Source organism: Ambystoma mexicanum, chromosome 12 (assembly GCF_040938575.1).
Source record: "Ambystoma mexicanum isolate Mex_15411 chromosome 12, UKY_AmexF1_1, whole genome shotgun sequence".
NCBI lineage: Eukaryota > Metazoa > Chordata > Amphibia > Caudata > Ambystomatidae > Ambystoma > Ambystoma mexicanum.
Window position 1 is genome coordinate 158,148,890 of NC_090936.1, and position 22,982 is coordinate 158,171,871.

Consider the following 22,982-nt stretch of genomic DNA (forward strand, 5'->3'; position numbering starts at 1 on the left):
TTCAAATTAGATAAATAGGATCTTTTTCTAATTCATCAGAAGGTTGACATTTTCTTCCGAGTGTGCGGGGCTGGTCATAGCTCGATCTTGCTCATCAATTTCTTGAGTTTCCCAGCTCTTATTTATCATGGCTCCATTCAATCTTTCTGATTCCTTTGCGTATTTATTACGGCTTTTTACTATCCAATTCTGCTCGTCCAAATCGTTCCAGTCATCTAGATCCTCCCAATTAGGGCTCTCAAGGCCATTAATTAATGACTCGGCTCAATTTTTTGGTTGAGCCGGACTTCGACCGCACCTAAATGCAACCCCAGCTGGGACCCTAGTAACAGAGCGGGGCCTTCATCAACTCCCCCTGTGGGACATCACCACCCAAAAATCTGGAGTTTTGTTCAATTATTTCAAGGCTTTTGTTTAAAGATATCTCTGAGTTAAGCCCCTCGTTTGATAATGGATCGGGGGTTATCTCCAAATTTTGGTCAGGTACTGGTTCCAAATTATTACTTGGTGCCCTTTTTATCGGGGCATTTTTTACAGGACCTGTTATCCTCTCAGCTGTAGTCGGTACGGTGTTATCGTTTACACTTAATTCCTTCTCGTCATCCTGAAGTATTTCAGATCTTATTTCCTCTCTCAATTCCAATATGCCACTTGGGGGAGGAGTCAGTTAAATCTCCAATCCTGTCACCCTCGCTGTCTTCCCATCACTTGGTGGATGGAGATCGATAGTTAATTGTTCACATGCCAAATGGGGCACCTCACATCTCGAGTCCTTCCCATTTTTAGCCTCTAGCTCTTGTTGGCAATCTAAGATTTTCAGACTTCACTAAAAGAACATTCACCCATATGGTTATCTGTTTTTTCACCCCTCGGCTCCAAGTTCAGCCTCGGGTGATTATTAATACCAATTTTATTTCCTTTTAGTTCATTTTCTGGCGTTGAACACATCCTTTTCGGAACATCATGCATTCCCTCATATTCGCTGTAAATTATTGGCACTTGATTACGAGGAGACTCAATTAGCGGGGGTCACAATAGGATGCGGTAAAGAAGGCAGTCTCTGTCTCACCTGATTTCTCGTCCTCTCCACCATCGGTCGATCCATAGATTCAGGTCTCGGTGCTGTTGGAGGTTTTTCGAATGGTTGTCGTTTCATTTCGTCACTTCACGAAAATACCTCTCTAACCCTGTGCCGTAGTGCAGCTCCTCCTAGCAGGGTGCACGCCTCCACCAACGCCCACTGCCAAAAACTAACAAACACCACTTGCTTCTGCTTTCGCGGTCAGAAGTGGTTTTAAGCAATTCTCCTGTGGTGACACGGTGCACAGCAGCAGCTCCACCTCCAGGAGCTTAAAGGTGTAGCAGCAGGCAGCAGACAGTTTGGATTCCCAACACCAATGAACACCACTTGCTACATCTTTCACCGTCTTATCTATCAGCCCCCGTACCCTACAGCTTCCTTCGAGAAAGACATTACATTCCTCCTGACCCAAAATACTAAACCTGGATCACAAGCCATCCTGTTGGGTGATCTGAATTTAGGCCTTCACGACCCTAAAGATATAAACGCCACCAACCTTAACAATATCATTACTCAACTAGGCGTCAAACTTCGCATTAATGAATCCAACCACAAAAAAAGGTAGAACCTTGGAATGGTTGGCAGACCGCAATCATCAACAATGCACCGTGTGTGTGGTCTGACCACCATTGCATTACATTTTCCATACAGGAGGATGCCCGCCTCAATACCGGCACAACCATCACTCCTCAAACCCTGTCCAGAAATAAGCGCAACATAACTCTTGACAATTTACAGCCCTTATTTCAGCCCATTGCCAACCTACCGTGCAACTCGGACAGGGACCCTTTCTCACTGGTTGAATTGTACAACAATACCTTCTAACAAGCACTAAAAGAAATCGCACCACTAAAACTCAGAAAGGCTAAACCTACAGCCCATTTAAATAAATGGTTTACAGCTGACCTAAAACTACTCTGTAATGTGAAAACATCCGCTGAAAATAACTGGAGAAAAATCCCTCAATCCTCAGCAAGGAGTTATTCTCCAATGCCGCCACATCATACAAAGTAGAAATTCTTAACATCAAAAGAGAAATCTACAACACTAGAATTCAGAATGCCAAGTCGGGCACAAAGGAGCTCTTCACCATTCTAAGGGAACTAGAGTCTCCCTCCCCACCTACTAAAACCTGCTTGAAAGATGCGGCATGGTGCGCTAATATTCAGAAAGGCTCGCTCAGACAAAATAGCCTTATTACAGGCAAACATTTAAACTAAAAAAAACACCCTAGCCCAGAGTACCAACAACCACAAACTGCCTGATCCCCAATGTCCACCTTGTACCCCTTTCCACTTCTCTCCAGTTACCACCAAAGAAGTAGAAAACATTATCTTGGGTCTCAAACCTACCAATTGCCAGAGATATCTGCCCAGCCCCGATCATCAAGGACGGAGCAAGAGAACTAGCACTGTTCATAATAGCCTTAATTAACTCCGTATTCAATAGTTTTTCTGTCCCTAATAACCTCAGAGGCCTGGATCATGCCGCTTCTCAAAAAACCCAACCTAGACCCTAATATACGGACCAATTATAGTCCCTTAACAACAGTACCATTTCTCCTAAAGATATTGGGTCGAGCAGCCCATCTACAAATACAAAAACATTTGTAAGATCACCTACTAGGCCTTAGACAATCCGGTTTCAGACCCAGACATGGGACTGAAACCACGCTCCTAGTCCTAAAAATCCAAATGGATGAAACCAAAGTCCAAGGCAAGCTTGCCTTCCGCCTACTACTAGACCTCTCGGCAGCATTTGATCTTAGTGACCATCGGATCCTAACCAAACATCTAACATCAGCTGCAGCTTTCTCACTGACTACTGCTAGCTGGATCCAATCCTTCCTTTCATATAGAACAAGGGTCTTTGCACCCTCAGCGTCTGCTTCCCCATTACCCATCTACCGTGGAGTCCCACAGGGATCTTGCGTATCGCCCACGCTCTGACATTTTTACAAGCTCCTCTTTGATCGTTTTGACAACCTCGGTGTCACCTAAACCAATTATGCTGATGACACCCAGGTCCTCATCACACTCTCTGGTTGCTATGTTAAAGATACCAAAATTATAAATGACATCTACCTCGAGATCCAAGCCTCGATGGCCGCCCACAGCCATTGTCTAATTGATGACAAGACTGAACTTCTGATCATTGGTTCTCAAGCTCGTCTCATCAATCTGGACAAACTCTACAAGGCCTTTAACATTCATGGGAATACCATCAAAGTTGCCAGCGAGGTAAAGACTCTAGGGGTCTACCTAGATTCCACCCTATATCTCAAAAAATAAGTTAACACTACAGCTTCAGTCACAGCTTACACCAACAAACTCATTAATTCCTGCAAACCCTACTTATCGTCCAACAGCTGCATTAAGCTAGCCAGAGCACCGATCCTTTCGCAACTGGATTATTGCAACACCCTATTCTTAGACATTTCAGCAGGGAACCTAAATAGACTGCAAGTACTCCAGAATAATGCCCTTAGATCGGCATGGAACATCCCTCGATCTAACCACATTTCAGCCCTCCGACGTGACGTACAATGGCTACTGGTGCGTGACAGAATTACGTTACGTTCTTTATTTTTTTATTTTAATTTGATTTAGTTGATACAAAACTTTTCAAATATTTACAAAGATACATAAGAATACACAAAAATACGAATAAAATACCAATGGTACAAAAGATACACAATTAGGCAAAAACATTGGTTAAAAACAAAGTACTTTACATTTCATATACCTTCCAAGTGATTTAAACTGAATATCAAAAAATAAAGGTAAAATGAGGAAACACCTCTCACAATCCAATAGGACCCCATACAAAAAAAGATTAATATGAGGTGGCCACAACAGGCAAAACCATTCTTAAATATTGGACAATAGCGATCTGTACTTTTTCTTTTGAGGTCGAAAACATCATTTGCCATTTGTAGTCACTGGAAGTACGAGTGTGAAAGGTGATAATATTCTGAAAATATCTTTCTCTCACCAACATTAATGACGGACAGTCTAACAGATGTTCCAGAGTTTCTTTTTGCTGAACATCAATGCAATATCTACAGTAGTTTTGTTCCTGAGGGATCAGTTTCCGTCTAGATAATACATCTCTCGTACCCCATAGATTAAATCTAAACCGTTGGAATTCGGATCATATCGCTGGAGAAGGGCATTTCAGCAGGTACTGAGCAATGATACCGTAAGGCTTAACACCAAACATCCAAACATTAAAGTCTTTATATTGCGAGCACTCCGCTAAAGTCCCCGCCCAACAGCGCAATAGAACTTTACTTTACGTTCTTTAGTCATCACGCATAAATGCCTATCAAACACAGCTTCAAAATACTTGACAGATAAATTCTCAAGAAACCAATCGATCATACCTACTAGATCCTTCTATCTCAACCACCTCAATATCCCGAAATTCTAACTGACAACGGCAGGAGGCTTTAGCTTCCATGTGCTTGCCGCCAAATGCTGGAACGAACTCACTCCAGCCATCAGAGCGGAACCCTCCATCTGGTTGTTCAGAGCCAAAGTAAGACTGGCTCCTCGCTCAGCGTCCATTATAACATAATTGTCATCAAAGGTCCCACCTTCTTTCACATAGCATACTATATATAACCTTTACCTCAATTATCTTACTAGGCATGTCTTGACTCTGATCTGCAAACCAAGTCAGCTGCCAACAAGTATCCTATAATTCTTCATTGCCACTGCATATCGCTACTTCGTGTACCCAGAATACTGGTTACAGTAAGAGTGTAACATTGTATTATTGTAATTTTGTGTTCTGTAACATGTTGTATATGTAAACGAGTTTTGTACCACAACAAAAACGGTTCTTTGGGAGAAAATCAATGTAAACTTGACTGTCACACAATTTGCAAACAACAATTGGAAAATAAAGTGATAACTGTCCCAGAGGAAGAACACCCTGGCCCTAACAGGAGTGCCTGGCCCTAGGTGATGAGTGATGCACTGCCTATCTAACATGGATAGACAAGGAAACTGTCCCTCAATGCTACCAATTGTGTGGATGTATCAGATTACGTTAAAAATTCATAACAACGAAAGAACACAACCAATCAGCTATTGTAGACAACAGGCGGGGGCTTTTTTACATGTTAGGCATAGGTATGCGGCGCCCATTGGATGCATGTTGGTTTCTGGTCTACATTTCAAGAGAGGACACACACACACACTAGGTGACAATTTCTGCAACATTATGTTTAGGCGAGAACAGATGTGGATTTTCCGTCTGAATACATGCCACCAAGGACTTAATGAATATATTCAGAGGCAGGAACTAGCCGTGATGGCACGCTAAAAACACTAATCATTGGGTTCACCATATTCATATTGCCAGCCCTTCACTTAGCTAGTGTCCGAATGGTCACCCTCTTACAACATGAGCATATAGAGGGGCACTGATACTCCAATAAGTATAGTGCATTTACAAACCACCACAGACTCCATCTAATTACATACTTCTTCCCTCTGAAAGGGGGTTCCCTGCAGGGGTTGCCTACTGTAATCACTTGTCCTAGACATGACATTCACTACCCTTCATATGGAGGGGTGGGAGCTAGCTTCGAGTTGACACATTGCATATCAAAGAGGTATTAGTTCCTGTCCCTTGTTAGTTCTGAGACCAGGCCTTCTTTCATTTAACTCTCATCAGCATGCGCTGCCACCACACACAACTTAACAGAAGGCAGGGCGGATCCATGGAGCCTTTGATATTTAATTAGGCTGGCCAGGGCAGTAGGAAAGTGTTGCTGTCCCCCTTCCTGAGATGCTTTCATGTACTCTGTAGCAGTCAAATTCCAGCTAAATGTGACGGGGAATGCATTTATGCCCTTTGCACTGCCTCACTCTTTTAGTGAGTTGTATTTCTGGTGTTTTCTGGAGACTTAACATAGCCAACACTCTCAAAACACAAGGCAGGCATGCTTCTGAATGAACACTTGCTGTGGCAGGTGTGGGTATCTGAGCAAACCTCTTCTCTTAGATCACTTAACGCTTTCCCTAGACCACTGAATTCCTAGATCGAGCTCTTCTGGGTGGTTACCTGAATTCATTCCTTGATACCCTGAAGACACAAGCCATTTGGTCTAAAGGAGAGAATGGAAAATGGCAATACATTTCCACATACAGCATTGCAATCTTCTATGTTCTCTTGCCAGAATGAGGGGCACGACACATCAGAGGAAAGAAGGGGAACAGGACAATTCCTGATAATTATTTAGGGCATACACCTCTTTTGTGGTAGTCGCCCCATAATGTCATATAATATGCAATTGATCAAAAAGTGGAAAGATAAAAAATACACCATTGTTCATAAGATGCATCACAACGAGGCCACGTCTGCAACCAACTTCTATTTGAGCTCCAAAAAATATTCTTCAGTGGGGTGTCATGTAACTCAACAGTATTCCAACTAGGTCAGCTTTTCGCTTGATCCTGCTAGGAAGACATTTAAAGACACCTTGTCTGCACACTTTTTCTGCCATAAAAGTTGATAGTCCCTTTTGGTATACAGTCCTATATTTGGATCTTATTGGACGGTTAGTTTAATATTCGTTATGTTTTTCACCCACACTTTATTTGTAGCTGATACCTTTTGGTTTCCCATTGCATGAGGACTGCCTTGAGGATTGTCTTTCTTTGTTCCAGCCTTGGGTCCCAATTTCTGTTGGAATGGAGCATTGCATTGTAGGTTTGGAGGGAAGTAGGGACTTGTAGGATTTTATAATTGGATGTTTCAATAGTGCTGTTGCGTTTTCTGTGTACAGGGGGAGAAATGGGACATAACTGTGCTTCCCTATTTTAAAATACAGGACATATTTGTTCTGCACCAGCGCATGTGCAGGAAACGCTGACTTGCGCTACTTTTAAAAGGGGTATATAACCTATATCATCTTACTGGATCTATATGTAACATTTGACTACAGTCTGATATGCATGGGCACGCGTATGATATTCAAAAAGACCTATAAGCAGAGGCAGCACATAGTCATCCTCCGCCTCACATTGCTGCTGCAAATGCAAAAGTGGGATCTAAGTGGGTCCCACACTAGTTTGTCTGTAATGCCCCATTCTGCCCACCACGGGCCCCCTCCCCTCACCCTCCTGTGGTGTCCTCTTCAGCTCCTCTCTCTCCTTCTCCCATCACATCACAGACCTTGCCAAGAAGGCCCACTTTCGGCTGAACCTCCTCAGACATTCTCCCTTTCCTCACCGCTCCCCAGATACTCCATTTCTCGAGAGCTCTCGTCCTCTCCAGGCTGGATTACTTCAACAGCCTCTTCCTCAATCTGCCTAACCCCTCTCTTTGCCCCCTTCAACTAATCCAGAATAGACTGCAAGATTTATCCTTTGCCTCAAGCCCAGGGCCTGCATCTCTCCAGCCCTAAAATCGCTCCACTGGCTCCCAGTTGCTATGAGGATCAAGGTCAAGACCCTGTGCATCATCCACACGGCTTTCTGTGCCCTGGGGACCCCGCTACATACATACAACTCTGTCTCCCTAAATACCTCCCTGCTAGAGCCCTTCAGTCTTCTAACTCCAACTCTGTGCAGATCAGACGCTTGTCCAAGCAGAGTGGCGGGTAGATCTCTCTCCTCTGCAGTTATCTCCCTGCCCCTCTCAGACTGGAGCCAGATCTCCTTAAATTTCCTGAAGCTTCTCAAGACCCTCCTTTTCTATTCCTCCTTCCCTGCTAATGTCCCCTCCGCCCCCCTCTGCCAAGAGACTGGCTGCCGCATTCCTTCAGATTCTTACAAGGCACCAGGCCCTCCTCGTCCAGTCTACCCCCTGCACTAGGTCTCTCCTGACCCAACCTCCTCCGTCGCCCACCTGGAATTGTCCTTCCGGGCACCCTCCCCTGCATAAGCCTGACTGGGCCTGCACCCCTTGAGCCCTTCCAACCCGGTACTTAGCACATGGACCTCCCCTGCACACTCTGCATTCCCCTCGTTCTGTCCACCTGGCCTCCCCTGGCACTCTTTAACTCGACTGGCACACGTCCCCCTCCCTCGCACTTCTTGTTACCGAATTTGCACGATCCTAATAGCACAAGGCCTAGTAGGACGGTTTTGTTTTTATCTCCCTACTCCACTCCACCTCCCCCTTTGTCTTGTTGCGCCTTGAAACACGTTCTGTATTGGTGCATTATAAATACCCAATAAATAAATAAAGGGTAGCATGAAAGTACGATGCCATAATTTTGATCCTGCCCTGCACACCGAGGTGGAGTCTATGGGTGCTGCAACCCATTGCTACAAGGGTTGTGGCATTCATCTACCCTTGGCAAAAGTGCTGCACACACATCGGTGCATCTCTTTAGTGCACTATCACAGTAAATTCTGAGTGCAAAAAAAGACATACTGAAGGGAGACGCTGCTTTTACAGTGATTAGCTTGATCTAAATTAGCCCCCAGTTGGAAACTGCCCCTTTTGTTTCCCCCTCCCAGTGGCTCAAACTTGAATGACACTCTGATGGAGCAGTGTTTCTGTGATGCTCCCATCACCCATTCGTATGCTATTTAGATACACGGTGAGACAAGCTCTTTGAGTAGCCATTTTCTCTGGTTTACCTCATCAAGATGATTTATTTTGATTTACTGAATAGATGTTTTGTTAATTTCCAGGCTCAGATACATTGCCTGATGGATTTCAGTGCCTGTTAATCTATTGTTGTACTTAATTTATACATGCAGATATAGTCCTACATATTCCAAACGAGTCAATTTTCACATATTTCTAAATATTGCAGTTGTAGGTACAGAAGGTATATCTGTTATTTTACTGTTAGTGAAACCAGAGCACAAGTGACAGAAAATGCAAAGTCCCATCAGATCAACACCGCTGGCCCCAGAAATACACCAGAATCCAAATTGCAGTCAAAAACACCATACCAAACAAGAATGTAAAAGCAATAATGAGATCAAAGGAAAACGGGGAAAGAAATGTCTGAATAGAAACAAAATACCCATCTGAGCTTCCATAAATTGCAGTCAACTGTACCAGCTTGATCTATGTGGGCCAAATCTAAGTTGATCTTCACAAATCAAAGGCCATCCTTTGTAATGACCAGGGGTATGCAAACTCACAACTGTATTGTAGCAATGTAAAGTTCTTCTTAATATCTGGTTTATATAGTGCCCCTTTGCAATCTTTAGCATTTTCAATAAAGGGAGACCCTATTCATATGTATTTTTAATCTTGAATTTGCCAATGGCACTGACATCTTTTCCATGGCCAAAATGTCTGATTTTGACCCATCAGTAGGCTAGTATAGGGACCCCAGATTCTTTCCAGAATTACGCAACTGTAATATGTGCTGCCATCAACAAATTGGGAATCTGTGCTGCAGTATTACCAGAGAGAGTTTAGAGACTGCCTTCGAGTCACCCAAAAGTTTCACTACTTAATTGAAGGCCAACTGTGTCCTTCATATTTGCAAGTATTTCCTTCCTCTAGATCAGAATTATTTAGAGGGGTATGCACAAGTGCCCCTTTTCAGTGTTTGCGTTCACACATCCGGAAGGGATTAGTTTGTGACCACAGCAGATATTGGAGTAACTGTTCAAGATATATACCTGAGGGGTAGAGAGCTCTCACAAATAGAATTCCAAAGAGGTTAATTTAATTGCAGTTGTAATTTTGAGCAGTTTGGGATAGAAATTGAGATGTTCAAGGATCAAATTTCATTAATTATAGTGCACAACTACATTTAAAAGGTCTTGGGGAACCACATTGCTACATGAACAAGAAGGCTTTCAGATTATATCTGAAGGAGATGTTGGAGGTAGATCTGCAAATTCCAAAAGGCACATGGCTCCAAACATACGCCCACCTTTGCTACTTAATTTGACATGAGGTACATGCAAGAGAATTTAGTCATTACTCTTAAAACAGATCGGGTTGTGCAGGAGCAGTGCTAGGAATCTTAACCACAAGATCCTCTGGAGCCGTATATATGAAACACTTGTAGGCTAGGCAGGCCAGTTTATATTCAATTGGTTCGGACACATTCAACCAGTGTTGGCTGTGCCTCAACTCACACATAATCCCTTTGTTAGCCAGAAGCTTACTTAGTAGGTGGATGCATGTTGCCCCCTCTGCAATTTTCCTTTAAAATGGAGAGGAAGGCCTGCATAAAAGTTGCGTAGTCGAAGCTTGGTCAACAGCAGCTTAATCAGAGAGTGATATTTAGGTGAATGCGAGGTGGTGGACATTTTTGATCATCAGATGAAAGGCCACTATCGAGTTCATCTGAGGAGACACAACCATATCTGTCAAATTAGAACCCTACATTTTGAACTTTATCACAAGAATGAATGGTTCGCCCAAGGATTGATGGGATTGCAATAGAATGTAAGCCTGAACGACTTTTCTTCCCAAACACGTTCAGTTCATTGTTGGCTCTTTTCATTTGGATGAACTTATCCTTCATCACTATTAGATTTTGCCCTTTCAAATTTGGAGTGGAAAGTGGTTGCCCCTCAGCCTTGAAACTTTCCACTTGCTTGTGTCGTCTGCATAGTATAGGATACCCACAGTGAAATCTCCAAGATTAGTTGGAGCATGGTATCACCTGGTGAATGTGATGATGGATTCCACAAAGAATATGAAATCCTATTATACCTCTGTGATTAATGTGCATGTTATTTGAATGTATCTGCTAAGTACAACTGAGGTATTGGCCACCCTGAAGGTGGAAGTGGCAGAGCTTAATGCTGCTAATTTGGCTTCTTGCTATCACTTTGCCTTCTCTAGTGTTGTGGTATTTTAGGGTGTTCTTGTCACAATGCCCAGAGCTCTCTGGAATTCTGTGAGCCATTGAACCAACACACAAATGAATGCAGTTGTAGCACACGTAGATGGTGCCAAGCTACTTATGCAAGACCAATGCTTCCTTAGGCCCCCCCCACTCCATTTAAGATGGAAGGAGGTCCTCTGATGCTCACTGACTTGAGAATCGCTAGCCAGTTAGTAACATTTGGTGAAATCTAATTCTTCATCAGATACCCGGACAGCATTAGTCAATTGGCTGTCGCCTTGGTGACTGTTTTTGATTGACACTTGCCTCAAATATTCTTTTTGTGTAGAGACCTAAATACAGCTATTCAAATGATTTGTCTCAACACATTATGTGAATCCTATAATCTCTTTTATGGTAACTTGTACTTTCAGCATAGTTCATTATGTGATTTTGCTCAGCTGTGTAGTATATTGGTGCACAAGCTCTTTTTATTTCTTCAGTTAAGTGTACCTTTGTGTTCCGTTATGAAGTTGGGGACTATAGAGGACTTAATGGAATTAAGAAATCTGATAATGTGCGTTTTGCAGAGAATTGACAAACTTGTGAATCCTTCTTTCTCCTCCTACTCAATGTTCCATAATTTCATTTAATTCATTCACGGCAGATGTTGAAGTCTTAACAAAAAAGCTTGGATTTCATTTAATAGCTTTCCTGCGGAGGGTTTGGATTCCTCAGGTGGGAAGTGCACGGGGTATTAATACAAAGAGAACACATTTTACAGCTATGTAACTTTATTTTCTTTTGGCAATTGTGGTTAATTGAGCTGGTGGTAAAGTGGACATTTTGTTTTTATAAATGTTAATATTCATTTTTTGATGGTTTTTGTTGTGTTTTTAGACCAACTAGTCGTCGCAAGCAGGAATATGAAGCTCCTCCAAGTACAGATGATGCTCAAAAGAAGTTTGGCAATGCTAAATCGATTTCATCAGACATGTATTTTGGGAAACAAGATAGTGCAGAAGTAAGTTATTCATAATTCTTTGCTGTGTTTAAAGTATTAATATATCTGGATTTCTGTTGGAACTCATTACTTTGATAGCAGATTGGTTAGACAGTGTTATATTCTGAAAAACAGAAGAAATAAATATGCATATTGGTCTTTTTTACACTTTTACATCAATTTAAAATTGTGTAAATTTAATTATTTAGTTTCATTTAAAATGTGTCTTGCTTTGTAAGCTCTTCACACTGTCTATTTTTCCATTGTAGCTTTTCTGTTTCATAAGGGAGACTACTGTGGTTCTTATTTATTTTTCCTTGTCCCACCTGTCCCCGAAAATCTCCTTACCCTTCCCAGTCTGTCATTGTATGCCCTTTTTGTGGATGTCTGCTCCCCTTCCCCACCTGGTCCCTAATTCCATGTATACTTTCCATCCGGTCCCCTTCCCACCCGACTTTCATCTGTGTATCCTGAACGCCTTGTCCACGAATGTTTTTCCCCTTTCAACCGTGTAATACCTCCACCAATAATTGCCCTAGTCTTTCTCCCTGCCACATTCCATTCCCCTCTATAGACCAGCATCTCCCATTCTTTCAGCTTTTTGTTAGCTGCTGTTCCCTGATTGGGTGTTAGAGCCCAAACCAAAGGGCTTTGTGTGGCAGGTGAACATCACCAAATTGACGAATAGGGCAGCAATGGTGTTATAACAGACACATGTTCATGTTTCAACCCCTTCTGGATTGTACTCGGATGGCTCCCAAAAATGTCAAAATCACACAGCAAATTAAACTTGATGAAGAAATAAACAATGGCGGCCCTTCCTTACAAATGTAGAGTTCACCACATACACACTTTGGAACAGTGTCATTTCCTGAGGCATTTCTTCAGACACAGTTTAACCATTCATATTTTATTTCTTTGAGATTTCATTTTATTAATTTTAGAATCGGACAACATTCTAGACTTTCACAGTATCACTGGATGATCAGGACAGATCATGACATGTATGTCCCTGCATTGTTGGGGTCAATCTGCATTCTCCCATTTGTTCCAAATAGAAAATGTGTTGGGGCAGACTCTGGAGCTATACATCTGCTCCTCCATTGCCCTGCTGTTGGCCATGTCTAACACAGAACCATTCTAAAGTGAAGGACTTTATTTGCTTGGAGCATTACGATTCCTTGAGGAAACAGTGCTCTAAAGATTCCACCCAACTCTCCTTGCGATGGACACATTGACCCAACTTCATGTTTTGTGACAGGAAATAACTCTCTCCAAGAAAGAATGGTAAGAATCAGAAGGTTGGTGGGTTCCTTCACTGAAGCCCTAGCTATTCCTCATCGTTAGTGGGTATATAGTATTATGTATTAAGTTTTGTTTGTAAAGAAAGTGACTTTCAACTTCCTGCTTAGTGAGTGCTCTGCAGATTAATGTCGGGTAAAATGCTAAGCTTGTCAATCTGTTAAATAGTTCCATGTTGGAAAGCTCCCCTTACAGGTAATTAATTACTTCTTTTATATCTTGGTGCCTGTTCTATGCACATGCTGAATGTTCGGCTGGTCTCACCTGATGCTCAATCAAGAGGCATGGAGGCATCCAGGTTAACATGGCCGACTTCCTGTTTACATAGATGCTCCCAAGTCAATAACCTCATCAAAATGTTACCAAAGCCTTTATAGTAGTCATCTGGACATGTTGGGTGGCATGATTTGGGACATCTTCTGAACCTATAGACATAAAGTTGATAATCCAACATTACAGGTATAGAATGTTTCCTCAGAACACAGGGCTAAATCATGATATAGAATTTGGTAGTTGTAATGGCAAACATTTAACCTTGTACTGAAAGTTGTTTTATAAACTTGGCCCTACTGACCTATATGATCTGATCTCCTCTTCCTTCCATTCTCCTCTTGTGCCCTCTTACACCTTCTCCCCTCTCCTGCCCAGCCCCCTACCTCAAAAAAAGACCATGGCTTATGACTTGAATTTTTCAGTTTGAGAATGAAAGCTCTGACTTTGATGTGTAAAGTCCTATTATTGGTCACGTAACACAGCAGTTGTTCTACTAACCTTTCCAACTGCCGCAATCTGTTACCTCTTAAGAGTGTGGTGTGATCTGGAAAGCTTATATACTTGGAATATTTGTATGCGTTTATCTAATTAAAGTTACAACAGGGTGACTGTTTAAGGATGTCTACGTTACGAACAGGGCTGAAGATCTAAAGTGCTTATTCTTTTCATGTTTTACCTTTGCTAGTATGAAGCAAGATCTCGACTGGAGCGCTTCTCTGCAAGTTCTTCTATAAGTTCAGCAGATCTATTTGAAGATCAGAAGAAACAAGCAACAGGTAATCTAAAAGCCTGTTGCCATTTTTACATTTTGTCAGGATTTTTCGCTCCCAAGTGACTTTTAGTTCGACACATTAAGTCTTGCCTTACATGTTGTTGAATTCTGTAACCCTGTGCAAAGCAGCATAGAAAAACAACTGTGGTAACCCCTAATGTTAATGCTTCTCACATCCTGCAGCATGTACTCCTTCACATCAATTTAATTTTTTTATTGGAAATAGTTTGGGAAACCAAGTAGGGTTGCAGAGTCATGCAAGTAACCTTTTAGAAATCCTCTACACCACTTACCCTCTTTATTGAAGCTTTTCTAATTCATTGGTTCTTGTGAGCTCCTCATTGAGAATAACCCTTTATTGTAATATTTTTCTTCTCTAAGTATCAATATCAAAGTATTAGTATTACCTCTTCCTTCCCTCCCTCCTGTGCTAATCACACAGCGTGACTGGTGTGCAGGGTCCTTATGCATCCTCAGGGCTCTGACCTCCCACATCTTGTCCCTGCTGCTGTCTATCCTCTGTACTTGCCTCGGCTCACTCTCCACCACTGGAAGTTGCACTTATCTTTCTTCATAGCACTTCACCTGCTGCTCTCCATGGGCACCACAGCACCTATCCCCTCCCCTCCCCTCTCCTCTCTGCACTTACACGCTCTGAACATCTTCCCCGCCCCATTGTCTCTTCTTTTTGTTGTATTTAATTATTTAACATTGTTGTATTTACATTGTCTATCATCCCCTGTCCGTCTATCATCCCCTGTCCCCTCCCTGTTTCCCTGTGGGTGCTCTGAAACAGTATTTGCATCTTATATAAGCGCCTAATAAGTGAACAATAAATAAGTGGAAGAACATAATAATGTCTAGTAGTCCTCAATTTTTTATTGTCTGAATTTCAGCCTGTACTCATTAAGAAACAGAAGGAACTTGCACATATTAATGTATAAACAGTGATACACCAGAGTAATGATACTCAAAAATAATTATGTTTATAAGATGGGTATCGGCGCACTATGGGATATATCTAGTACATTAAGGTAGTGTTGCACACATACAGGTTTTGTGTCTGTATGTACCCCATGCAGCAGATGACAGTAAAGTTTCAATATAATAAGCAGATTTATTTAATACACATGTGCAACTTCAATCACTATAGAATAGTAGTACAAGTGGAGTTTTCTCCTGCATTTGTGCATCTATTGTGGAGTGGGGTTATTTCCTAAACAGTTAAGTGCAAATCCTCTTCAGTCTTTGGTTTTCCTAACAGTGGGTAGGTATGCTACAACATCCCACACCTGGCCCATGCAGAGAGACTTTGTATGATCAATCCCCTCTATGACGATGTGGTAGAGAATTACATTGGACTCTGTTACTTTGAACTTGGGCATTGGGTAGCTAACAACCATTGTAGGCCCATGTTGAGGACCTATTCTCCTCAGTTGGGAGTTCCTCCATCAGTGTTGGATCCGATTTGGACCTGGGCCTCGGCCCTTTTGCAAGCTAATATTTACTCTTTTAGGAGCTTATCCAAACCACATTTTCAACCATGAATTTGAAGATGTTTGTCATTAAAACATATTTTTCTAATCTCATCCTCCTGCAGTCAGTGTTCCATTTTGCCATTTTTCCAACTGGATCCATGGTGAATTATGTCAATAACGCTATGCCATCCCCAGCTTCCACAATGCCAGTGGACCTTGAGATGGTTGCATCACACTTCCAGAAACATGTGTTGGTGCTGATGAGGCTAAAGGAACCTGCCCTCTTTCCCAAAACTTTTGGGACTTTTAGGCCCGGTTCTACTGCCCTTGTCCTCCGAATGTGGCATTCCTGCTGCATACAGTGGCTTGAGGTTCCATAGAAATTGAATCATATTCCACCCAAAGGGTACGAGTTTCCCAAACCACAATTTCACAGGACTAGAGCTGGCATGGGAATCCTTGGTGACGGCAGGCCTCCCGTGGCTCAGAATAGTTCTTCTAATTTCTTCTGCATGGCAGGGGCACGTAGTACATGCAGAATGCATGGAGTCCTACGACTCTGGAACCAGCATGCAGGGGTGGAAAACATGATTCCTTACTTGCTGGTATATTTGCTGAAGGACCAAACCCTCTTGTGGGATGTCCCACTAGACTGAATATCATAAATGAAGGGTGTAATTGCATGCGCTTAGTCGAAGTGGGGCTGAATCTGCCTTTACTTGCAAGGGATTTACTGCAGTGATTTCTGTGTCTGAATTGAGTAAATCTCCTTCCTGCGTGTTAGGAAAGATTTCTTTTTGCACCTTTCCCTCCAAAGATTTAAATAGGACATCCTTTTAAAAAAAATAAATTAAAAAAAATCTTGACCTGACTCTTTGGAGGTAAGGAAAGCCTTAGGTTTTTCTTCCTTTGTCTATTTTGCTCATCTTCATGGGGAAACTGACTTGTCCCGAAGACCATCAGTACTGAAAGACTTTCTCTCTTTGTGAATTATTGTACTGTTACAATTGCACACAGCACCTTACATGGTATCCTAACTTTTATATAATGGCTTTTGTGGTTAAATTTACAAAGTGCCTAAGACTGGCTGGTGGCAGTTGTGATATTTGTACTTCTGTGTTATTCTACTTGTGCACTTTCCATCTCTGTACTATAAACATGACATTTTTGAGACACAGTGGACTTTGTAGTGAATTATGTTAGGACCACTTTAGGCCTTAAAAAGATCTTTCAAATGAGAACTGAGAAATTAAAACCATGCCTGCCCATATGTGGTCAGCTGCTTGTCATTGGGATTGGCCTCCTTCAGTGATCTTCAATGATGCTTGACTACAGGTTCCGATTTGACCTCCGCTCTGGTAATTCTTTTCCTATCCAACCAAAAGAAATCTAGAGTTCAGTCACTAAAGAGACCATTCATTTGTTCAGTTTGTGTGGAACTCTTGAGCATGCCACAATGTCTCTCACTCAGAAGTGAGTGATATGAAGGCGGCAGTTCAGTACTTCCTCTTCAGCCTGGGGTTTCCAGCTGCTTTTGTGCCTCCTGGCACCCTGTGTGTTGGCAGTCCTTTTGGCAGACTCTGAATGCGACTTAAACAGTACACCGCGCGTTTTCGTTCAACCAGCTTTTGGATCAATCAGTCGTCAAGATCAAAATTCTATTTTCCCTTATGCACACTCTGCTGGTAACTGATGGATTCTGATATTTTGGGGAGGGGAGACACAATGTTCTGACCCTCCCCAGGAACCTGTGATCACGAGAGATCGGTCCCTTTACAGAGGGGGAGCAATGCCTTAGGATAATTCGGGCCATGGCCTCTAGTCCTTTACATATTGCCAAAATAAATATTCTGTAGTTACTTCTTGGATCTGAAGACTTTTCCCTCCATTTTTGTGGGCAAGGTAATGTTGGGGCAAATGAACAACAATAACTTAGTTTGTTTTAGCAGGTCGGTACCAAATCCCCTGTTTTATGTGCTCAGTGGGGGTAGATCAGGGAGTGGTCTTGACAGCGCAGCAGTTCCAGAAAGCAATTCACGTGGCTGATCTGGAAAAGGTCCGGTCGGACAGACTGGGCCCCTCATCCTGCATAGGACCATTTTTGCATAAACCACTTAAGCTCGCAGAAACAACTAACGTGAATCTGGTAGGTCGAAAGACTGCATTCTTAGTAGCAATTACTTTGGTGAGGCATTTAGGTAAAAACTAGATATTCTTCACATACGGGCAGTACACCGTTCATAGAGCGATGTTTCCCAAAAAGTAGTGTCTTTCACATTAACCACAAGACGGTACTTACCATGGCTCCCCTTCTCAGATGGAGGTAGAGTGGAAACTCCATTCTTTGGATGTTTGTCATGCCTAGTTTTAGGAAGTATTAGCTATTTGTACCATTATCGGTTCTCAGACAGACTAGAAGACTTCAGAGGCATTACATGCCTATTGGATATTTTCTATCTCAGAATCCTATAAATCACAGGTCTGAGTTCCTCATAGAGGTCTCCATGCTCATGCAGTCATAAAAAATACCATGACTTTTCAGAGATCCGTTTCCTGGGACGTAATAAACAAAGCAGCCACTTGGCCTTCGCCCTCTGCCTTTTGCAAATGCTACTGCGCTGGCACTAGTGTTGGATCATATGCTCGGTCTAGTTGGGCTGGCCTCTGGAACCTTTTGCTAGAGTACTATCTCCACCGAGAGGAAGTCATGCTTGGTATTCAGCGATAAGCATGGTGGAAACTGAACAAGAATGGAAGTAGAAGGTGTACAAGTTACTCACTCTAGTGACTACTGTACTCCTAGTCACCTTTCTTCCCACATCCTCCCTGAAGCTCCGTTCTAAGTAGTTAACCCAACTGACTTGGGAGGAGGCGGGGGGGACTGATATGTATTACCAGAGGGTGCAGTCAGTGTGCTTGGAGGACACTTCTCCTATATGGACACTAGCTTTGCTGCTTCATTCAAATGTGCAGACCTTTGTTGTGCAAGAGGCTCTAATCCCATAGGAGTGAAACCCATACATATGTAGGACATCTTGTTCCTCTCTACTAAGAGTGGAATTTCGGCTATCGTAATGCTGGGAATAAACCATCATGAGAATCTGCTTTGTTCTTGCTCCAGGAGCAGATTCCAGAAAACATAATTGTGTACTCGCACATTTTTGGGGTCTTTTAAATAAATAATGCAACAGCAAGATCACTATCTTGGTGAATTAACATTGGCTGTATAGTAAATCTGCTTTTTGCATTGATAGTTTACGTTGTGCATTAAGCTGTAAACTGCAGGCCTTATGTTAGAAATGTGGCAGTATTCACAATGGAATTAAAGCAATGGTTTGTTGCGACCACCAACACGATCTTGATGTATCTTCATACTTTATATTAGATATTGTTGATAAATCACAACATTAAGTGTAACCACTTTCCTAACAGCACTAGATTGCAACAATATTCCATTGTGGACGAAAGCTGCATAGATTTATTTGTTTCTTAATATTTAATTGATGTAATAATGCAAAAATGTGATCCTAGAAGCGACCCCTTTTGCGGAGTTCGACATTTTTACCCATGTACACACGCGTGAAATACAACAGCCTCCTGTTTGTTTTCTTTGAATGTCTTCACTCAGCTGCATACATTAAAATCAATTTGTCTCATTTTCAGGCAACTACGGTATTACAAATGTCTTGCCTTCCGCTCCTGACATGGCTCATTTTAAACAAGGCGTGAAGTCTGTGGCTGGAAAACTTTCGGTACTTGCTAATGGAGTTATGACCACAATTCAGGTGACTAATTTTATGATAAAAACATACAATATATAAAATGTGCATATTATAGTTCGTGTTTATTATAGCGCTGCATACTAGAAATGTCTGTTTGAGTGCTTGGTAACAGGTGTTGCTAATTATCATTTTTTTTTACCTGCTTTTGGTGTACTCTCCTTTATTTACCACCTCAAAAGCATGTCATCCCAAAGGAGTATCAAGCTCCTCATTGGGGCTGCACACTGCGTCAAGCTGTCCGCTCCTCCCTAGTATTTATTTGAACCTGGAGTTTGGGCTTCTCAGAATAGTTCTTTGGCTAGGAAATTTACTTTATTAGTTTTTTTTACACAAATCAATGGCATTGGGGTAAACCCTAGTGTGTGCAATTCTAAATGGCTTATTTTAATTGAGTTTCACTTTTGTTCTTATCGTGTGTTCCCCCTTAAATTATGACTTCTCTTCTATCCCCACTATGAAAAACCAGAGGGTGTTTCACAACGTAGCCCCCGGGGATCCGTACTCAGTTGTCCATGGAAAGGCCATTGCTTTTGGATCCCGATCCTAGGGGTGAACAAGTGAGGGAGGATCCCCTGGGTAGGTGGTCCTCGGGGAGTGGGAGGGAAGCACCCAATGGTGAGACATAGTATCCCCCCTTTTCCACAACCAATCTAACCGCTATACCTGCTTATTTTATGGGAAACTACAACTGCCATAATTCCTCACCACTTTATCTTAACAGTACTGCGCCGAGGAAGATAAGTAATCTGGTCAGAAAGATTACCTCCCCTGACTTGCATTGGCCTTGTCCCTGTAATGAGGTCAGGCAGAGTCAGGCACGTAACTCTAAAATGTACACCTGACACTTATTAACACTCCTGGGAAGATAAAAGGTGGCGCATACCAGCGCACTTGGAGCTAGGCTGGGTACGAAAAGGAACAGCCCTTCTGAGGTTGATGCGAACCAAGCTGTGGAAGTTGAAAGGCCAATGGGCTGATCGGCAGTTGAGAGGATCAAGAGAAAGACAGGCAAGCTTTCGGGAAGCCGTGAGCGTTCGAACAGCAAAGCTGAGCGAGCGAAGGAAAGAAACCTTCAGGTTGCCAGAAAGTGGCTCGTGACCCTCCCGGATTAACGGCAGAGTTGGGGAGGCGCAGAGGAGGTGTTGATTACAGCTGCAGGAAGATGAAAGAAATCCCATTAACGCGACCGGTGAGTTATTGAAGGGAACAAAAGTCTGGTTGATAAAGGGAAAGTGACTGCAATTTGAAGGTTGCAGGCGTGTGGATAAAACATGAATGAAGAGAACAATTGATGGAAGGAAAGGATACAAAGTAAGAGTGGTTCTGCGAGGTGAAGTTGCACATTCAAAAGTCTCTGTGAAATATTGAGTTTTGAAAGATGTTACAGAGGAGAGCAGATGAAAGAAAGTAACTGCGACAAACCAAGTTGAATAGGAGGAAAAGTGAAATATATGAACTGTGAATACGCCAAGAGGGCAAAATATAAGAACTTTAGAAAAGGCCAAAGGGGTAAAATTGAAGAGAATAAGAATTACAAGTACCAAGAGTCATTGGTGGAAAAGAAATACCAAGAGGTATTAGTGTTGCATATGAACTTTGAAAAAACCTAGCAGGCAGTCTAAAAAGTGGGAACCACAAGTACCAAGATGCATTGGTGTCATAAGATGAGTATGGACTGTGAATTGAACAATTGAAGAGAGGTCGAAGTGGTTATGCAGAGGTCTATGTAAATTCTTTGCAGCTTCGAAAGTCGTTGACAGTGAAAAGGATACTTTAGATAAACCCCTGACGAAAGAGAAACGGGCTCGAGCCCTGCAGAGGGAAGCCTGTGTAGAACTGTGAGAAATCGAGAAAGTAAATGTGAACTGAATATTGTTGGCAAGGTGGGTGAGGCCTTAAATGATTGAACTACCAGAAGATGGAAGCCTAAGATTGAACTGTTGAATTGTACCAGTAATCCAAAGTGTGCAAGATGATAGAATTGTGCCATCCTCCTATCCTATCCTTTGTGTGGTTTTTTTTTTTTTTTTGAGAGACTTGCTAGGCCCTGTGGGGTTGAACCTGGGGAAGTTACTTAATGCTGAAGCTATTCTGACATTTCTTTTTGAGACACTATTTTTCTTTTGTCTTCCCTTAACACATTTGCTATTTTGAGATGGAGGGTAAGGTTAGGTTTTCTTAGTATAGGCCTTTTTATTTTGACCCGACTGACGCGGATGCATTTATTTATTTCATGGTCAAGACTACCCCCATTTTAGAGTTGTGGCCAGTTAGGAATTCTACCACCCAACTAGTAGAGAAACGGAGGGAGGGTGAGGCGTGCACTCTAGTTCCCAGTGTTGAATACCTGCTGCATTTCAAGTTGCTGTTCTCCTCCAAGCGTTTCATGTCTCTAACAATCTTCAAGCAGGCTGTCTTTTCAGGTGTTACAAATTAGTCTCAATTGGTCTCAAGGAATTCTGGCAGCTGTAGTCTATTTTGGTAACCAGGAACCAACTCCCACCCAAAAGCACAATTTTTTTCCCATGGTGCGGGGGAGGGGGGAAAAACAATGATGTGGCTGTCCTGGGTAGGACATGGTGACCCCGGTGCCGCTGCCTCTAACCGCTGCCTCTAAAGCCAGAGACTTCTAAACCAATATGTAGAGAAACAGAGGGAGGGTGAGGTACACACCAACCCAACTAAAATGTTAAAGGTTTTCATAACTTGTATCCATTGTGTCTGTGCCTACTGTTTGACACCATGCCTTCCTCACACCACTGATTGGCACATTCGTTTTCCGTTTGCTTATGACACAGCATGGCTTTTGTATGCTAATTGGCCCTTGTATGGTGCTGCCACGGATACTTGCCAATTTAGCAGCGTAAGGCATTTAGTGGGACCAAAGTCTTTCCTGCAATAAGGATCATGAATAAAGGGATACCTGGTTGAGAAGTGTGGCAGAGGCGTGTGTGTTGTGTGTGATGGGCAAAGATGCGGCACAAGCATTTATCTCCAGGCTATTATTGTGGGAGGGACATGGGTGTGTCCTATTATCTTTACGCCATGCAGTAATTGATCATTTGGGCATGTTATTGTGGGCGTTTAGTGGCATCATAACTGGCAAGTAATGACTGTTGCAGGAATGTTGCTCTTGTTTGGCCCATACTGAGCTTAAGTGCCGGAGTAGGCGGCATGGCTAGATTGTAAGAGCTGTCGATAATTCAAAGTAGTCCTGCATGCTTCTGCTCTGAATGGAAGTGCGTTCCAGCGGATTCTTACTTTAGTCCGAGAAGAAAGCATCACCCATGTGAAAGTTTGGAAATAGGGTGCACGGGTAGGGTTATGAGGGAGGAGGTGGCAGGGGTGGATTATTATGGGAGTGCGACTCTGCAGGTAACTGCACAGATTGCAGTGTGGGAGCATAAGCAGATTCTTTAAAATGGATGATTTAAAGAAGAGGCAGTTGGCTACTAGTAGCCAGTGAATCCCATGGCTGGCGACATGTTTCAGCAATCAAAATGGATGCGCCAGGTTATT

At 42.5% G+C, this 22,982-nt stretch overlaps 1 protein-coding gene across 2 annotated transcripts in view; it reads left to right on the top strand.

The window, feature by feature from the left end:
* The window catches only part of ARFGAP3 (ARF GTPase activating protein 3), an 840,898-nt gene that overhangs the window by 796,505 nt on the left and 21,411 nt on the right, over positions 1 to 22,982 (top strand). For both annotated transcript variants that reach the window (XM_069628227.1, XM_069628226.1), the window contains 3 exons: positions 11,754 to 11,877; positions 14,117 to 14,207; positions 19,345 to 19,466. In XM_069628227.1, coding sequence (XP_069484328.1) covers positions 11,754 to 11,877; positions 14,117 to 14,207; positions 19,345 to 19,466 — 337 coding nt within the window. The remainder of the gene's footprint in view (positions 1 to 11,753; positions 11,878 to 14,116; positions 14,208 to 19,344; positions 19,467 to 22,982) is intronic.